Source organism: Amphiprion ocellaris, chromosome 4, assembly GCF_022539595.1.
Source record: "Amphiprion ocellaris isolate individual 3 ecotype Okinawa chromosome 4, ASM2253959v1, whole genome shotgun sequence".
Classification (NCBI taxonomy): Eukaryota; Metazoa; Chordata; class Actinopteri; family Pomacentridae; genus Amphiprion; species Amphiprion ocellaris.
The window spans coordinates 10,922,484-10,928,483 of NC_072769.1; the positions used below are offsets into that span (position 1 = coordinate 10,922,484).

The following is a 6,000-nucleotide window of genomic DNA, read 5'->3' on the forward strand; positions in this document are numbered from 1 at the left end:
TGAACGGTAGTGTATAAAAGCCTCAACTATCACAAAACTCGATAGCTTTTGGCAAATCCACTAATCTTTCCTTACAAAACAATTTTTTATTTATCTGTGATTTTTTCTCTGAGAAAACCATTTCTGTGTATAAAATGCTTTTCTAGTTGCCTCTCACAACATTTTAATTAGAACAAAAGAGGCATTACTGTTGATTTTTTAAAGATACATTTATCTATCTTTAGCGCTGACAAATTTCAGCCTTATTCAAATACAATTCACAATATCTCACTACACCACCACTGCCACTACTTCGGTACTTCCTCCTGAAGTGTCTAAAATAACCTCAGCAGTTATACTATAGAAATATAATGAAGGTGCACATGAACCTTCAAAGTCACAGTTATTAAACATAAATCCCACCTCACTCGCTCCAAGGATTTATTTGCACACAAAACATTTAGTAAGTTCAGAGCAGTAACATGGCACTTTAAATACACTTGATAGTAATTCTATGTAGTTTCCATCGTTGCTTATATTAAATTATATGTGCTAGGAAATAATAAGTTGGCAATGGCAGTGCGCTAGTTTTAAATTAAGACACCAACGTGCTTTGAAGTTTAAACATAACACTGCAAATTTTGGGGTGGGCACAAAGTGTTTCCAAAAAACATTTTTTGAGGTCAACTGACAATTATATTCAATGCTGCGTGTATAATGATTGACTTGTGAATGTAACAATTTAGGCTGTATGAGCTTTATAAATCTTAGCACAGTTGATTTAACATTAAAAACATATATCAAGCTCACATGAGATTTGGGATTATGTCAAGTGAACAAAGTTTTGATGTCATTTTGACCATTTTGGACATTTGTTTAATCCCTATACTAACATTTTGCCTCAGATAAATTAGGATTTCTTGTGTATAAAGATTGATCATACTAACCCTATATTCAGTACATCAGACAGTCTTGTATCTACTAAGCATGCCACTGTGGCTACACATCAGCAATGGAAATACAGATCTGGTATTTTTAATACAGTGTCTGTTCTCAAAGCGACCACAATAACAGTGATGCTGTATCTTGATGGTATTTTGTATCAGCTATATTCAAACCCCTGACGAATTGATTCCCATTTACTGGTAAGGTGCTGAAATTCACTGTCATTGGATGGTGAGAGTCAAGCGCTCAAGTCAGATGATAATCAGCTGTGACTGTTTTGATCAATACTAGTAACCTCTCTGCCTGCTGTGATCTGACTCATGATTATGCCTCCTTTTCACAGATGGATTTGATCTTTTTATTGGCAGCCTAGGATCAATACTATTTACCGTATACAAAACTGCCAGTGCCTCTGAGTTGTCAGCTGTAACTGTCAGAGCACAGATGAATTTATGGGGAACTTGAGTCAACGGCCTGATACACTAGGATGAATCGAGAAGTGGTATTGGCTGACACGAGTCACCTCATGTCACCCTATTGTCTTCTTTTAAAACTTTCCCTTGAACACACCACGCAGCCAACCGCGGGCTGACGTGACACGTAGTATATTCTGCACTTCCTCTCCCTGCTAGGAAACAACCAGTCATCCAGCAGGCCAAAATCATTTTAGAAAGTCAAACAAGCAAACTAACCATTTCCACACCAATATCAATGAAAACAGTCCATTTGGAATACACAGAGTATTTTTAGATAAGAAATTATAATAACAGTGCTTTAAAATGGTTCATTGCAATGACTCGACAGACACTTTCAGCTTTGACCCGCAAAAAGCGTAAAATAAACAAAACAAAATAACAACACAACAGAGACATCTGACGGTTTGTTGGGTCATGGCTTTAACAGATGTTTAGAAAAATTACCATTATCATGCAAACTAGTATTGATGCCCTGAGCAGCAAAGCTGAGTCAGTGACAACTATTAGTGCAGAGAAGCAAAGCTGAGCATCCAGAGCATGTAAAACATAACTAACATCTGTTTGTGGGTTATATATCCAAGTAGACCAAATACCGATGGAAAGATCAGAAGGATGTGCATATGTATATGGCATAAATCAAAGACTGTTGTAATTCTCTCAGGCAGTGTTTAAATCCAGATGTGGAGTTACGTTACAGCTTCAGCATGTCTGTACCTGTCACAGTAAAATGGATCTGGATAAAACAGATGCTTTCTCAATATAGCAGAAGTCAAACTAGTGACACAAGCATCAGTCGTAATGAAGAGGTCACACAGGCTGCTCTGACCTCATTTAGACTAATGATTCGGATACAGAGCTCCTGAACATGATTTAGCACGGTTCACAAGGCCTCCGGTATAATGAGTAACTAACTCCAGACTGCCTTTTAGACTGAAATCATATCGCCACATTCCAGGGATACCAAATACCTGCAGCCTTAATGAGGTTTGAAATTAACAGCAGTGACCATGAAAATGCTCAGAAATGTAACACTTAGGCAGGTAGCCCAGACGTAGAAATACAGGCAGCCCATATTTTTGCTTAGAACTTGTGGTTCTGTTTGACTCTGAGTCCTTCACTGTGTTTGCACAGTCACAATAAAGATAAAAACCTTAATCAATGACTTTGGGACTGCCAACTGTACTTAGTAACTAATGACTATATTCACTATTGATTAATTTTTTGTGATTAACTGAAAAAATACAGGCTGCAAAAGTTCCCACACTCCAAAGCAACATCTTCATTTTGCTTGTTTTCTTCAACCAAAGCTCAAATATAACTAGATTACTATAATTTAAGAAAAAGCAAATCTTCTAATTTGAGTGTCTAGAACCAACACAGTTTGGATCATTTTACATTGAATTTATTTCGAATAAACCAATGATGTGGGAGAATGAGGGTAGAGCAGGTGAAGTAATGGACACATTTGTGTTTGGTTCTCACCATCTCAGGTTACACAGCTGGCAGTCGAATCACAATATGGATCAAAGAAAATAATACTGTCTAGAGTTACTAAAATTCAGCCCTTTCCCCTTCTGACAATCAGAGGCAGTACAGAATTGTAGCATATTTTGCCTCGTTAAAAATACATTTGTGCAAATGGGAAAATGCTAACTGGGTCACAGTGTGCCAGTGATACTACGGCTGTGTGGAGGGAAAAACTTTGTGTGCGGCAAAAGTTAAAAAAAAAGTTTTTGATGAATCAGGACAGCTTGGTGAGGAGGACAAATAATGAGATAACTTCTCTTCAGAAATCTCCAATTACAGAACGCTTCCCATTGGAGTAATTATATCTGTTGGCATTGCATAAACTCGCAGCAGTAATATGCTTCGTAGTTCTCAGGTGTCCTTTCTGTTAAACAGGCATGTTTGCAGACTGAAGATACTGAAATGTGACTCGCTATACTAGACCAGAGCTATTGTATAATTCATGTAAGGAGTAGGCAAAAGGTAACGACAAACCAGAGCTGATAAGACACAAACGTCCGAACAGGATACACCTCTGATATGTTTTTCAGGTCTCTTTCATATTAAAAATGGGAGCTTGAATTCTCGAGTTGCTGAAATGCGACGCTGCCAGAACGTCTTGTTGTTTTATTCATTAAGATGTAGGTTAAAGGTAACAAAGGCAGAGCTGATTAAGTGGCAAGAAACCAGTTCTGAATGGCAACTCAAAGAAAAGATACTTTCAGCTAATTAATAGCTGTAGGGAAACATGAAATGATGCAAGAACAAACCCTGAAAGACCCGTATGCCAACCTCTATGGTTGGCATTATCAAGATTCCTCAGTGAAATGGTAATAGAGAGTTCTTTAGAATTTAAGAAGTTGAGACAGATTTTAAAAAATGCAAAACACAATACAAACACAGTTATAATATAGACAGCTGATTAACTGCATGTTACATGGCCATGTAAAAATGAACGTAACACTCGAATGGAAAGAGAATATAAGTTGACCTGAGTTATCTATTTAATAAATGAAAACTGCATTTTTATTCAAATAAGACATTTGGAATTAGCCTAACAAGATTAAATATTGAGGTTAAGAACCTAGAAGGTTATTAATGATGCAAATTTACCTGAATAGTTTAAATATTATGGCTTACAACCCTACAAAAATTATATAAAATACAACTTTACTTAACTAATATGAGTATTAAGGCTAAAACCCTAGAGTGTGAATAAATATAAAGATGAACCTACAGTAGCAATAATGAAGATTATCCAAACTAATGTAAATATTAATGCTAAGGTCCTACAGTATTAATAATAACAGAGGTTATCCTGACTATTTAAACGTTAAGGCTAAACCGCTATCATGAATATTATCCTGACTAATGTAAATATTAAGGCTAAGACCATAAAGTATAATGAATCATAATGGTTACCCAAAACATTAAATATTATTCTCAGGAAATACAGCATCTTCTTCTTCTTACTAATATCTTACTAATATAAATATTAAGATCCATACAGTTACAATTATCCTGACTAAATTAAATATTAAGGCTAAGACCCTATAGTATTAATAATTATGGAGGTTAACCTGATTAATTTAGATCTAAATTTACAACCCTACAAAAATATACATGAAAACCCAACAAATCCAAGTGTTTTTGCTTTAATTTTGTTATTTTTTCTCTCTAATTCTTCAGTTATTTTTCTTCTACTATGTCCTTTAAGACAACACACCTGCATAATCTTGTGGTATCGTGTACAGAGGGGCTACATGAGCTAGCTTAGCCTTTAATATTTCCATAATGTGTTCATATGGTAATTTTTTTTTCTAATTAAGTTCACAGAAACAGCCTGCTAACTGAAGGAGGGTGAAACTGGGGGCTAACCGCTCATTTCCCCTCTGAGAAGGACTCGAGCCTAGATTACTTGTTCGCATTTTCACTTCTTGAACAGACTGAAACGTGTAAAACCCCCGTTAGCCTCACTGAACCACAGTTTCATCGCTGAACAGACCTGACTGTACCTGCAGCTTCCGTCCTGTTGCCCCCTAACAAACCTGTGTGAAGTTTACCTGCGGACGGACGCTGTACTCTCCCCGCCGGTTGCTAACCAACACTCACCGTCTCTAAGCTGCTGTTGCCGGGCAGCGCGTTCTCGGACGGCGCGAGCCCACTTCTCCGCCTCGTCCAGGTTGGCGAGCGGGTCCTGGAGCGCCGCGAGCCGAAAGCACTGCTCCACTCTCTGGCGGGAGACCCCGGAACTCATCCAGCGCCGCCGCAGCGGGTAGAAGTAGGCGGCCAGGTACGCCGCCGGGTCCGCGTTGTCATCCTCCCGGTAAGCCCGGCAGCCGATGCAGTCCTTCAGGCTGAGCGTCACCTTGTTCCGCCCGACAGGTGCCGACGTGAGCCGCTGGACGACGAGGTCCTTCTCGGTCAGGTTCACGGAGCACCTGACTTTTCGGTTACTAGTGAGCGTGTATTCCCCGTACAGAGTGTTGCGGTCCGGTTCGGTCCTCCTGTGATCCATCATCCTGAGCGGACGCCGGACTCGGAGGAGACCGGGACGCAGGGAGGGGGTCCGGGATACAGCAGCAGCAGCCACTCTGTCACATAGCGAACCGCCTGGATGATGCGAGCAAAGTGGAGAGAACAAGACTGCAACTGACAGCCTGCTGCCCGGACACGTGTCAACGCTACCGCAGTCCAACACTCCATATCCGGTCACATTTCAAAATAAGAGCCACTCTCACCAGCTGTGAGGGGAGCAACCTGCGATGACACTGAAGATACACAGGTCATTATTACTCCGTCAAGGAACGCGGGGGAGTTATGTCATGATCGGAGTATGTCTGTCTGTTTGTCTGTGCGCAACATTGCTCACAAACGGAACAATGGATTTGGATTAAATTTTCAGGGAAGGTCAGAAATGACACAAGGACCACCTGATTAGATTTTGGCAGTGATACGGCTTATAGTCTGGATCCACAGGTTTGTTAAAGATTTCTGTATCATTGTGAGATAGTGGCACAGCGTCACTGTAACTATGACAACAAGTGAACGCTGCCTGCTGACGATCACATGATTGCGATCCTACTAAAAATCG

The 6,000-nt window shown here is 39.8% G+C and overlaps 1 protein-coding gene across 1 annotated transcript in view; it reads right to left on the reverse strand.

Annotated features, from left to right (window-relative positions):
- LOC111564245 (sphingosine kinase 1-like) overlaps positions 1 to 5,589 on the reverse strand; it is a 46,001-nt gene extending 40,412 nt beyond the window's left edge. The window contains exon 1 of the mRNA XM_023263717.3: positions 5,019 to 5,589. Coding sequence (XP_023119485.1) covers positions 5,019 to 5,427 — 409 coding nt within the window. The 5' untranslated portion in view covers positions 5,428 to 5,589. The remainder of the gene's footprint in view (positions 1 to 5,018) is intronic.
- Between the last annotated feature and the right edge of the window lie 411 nt (positions 5,590 to 6,000).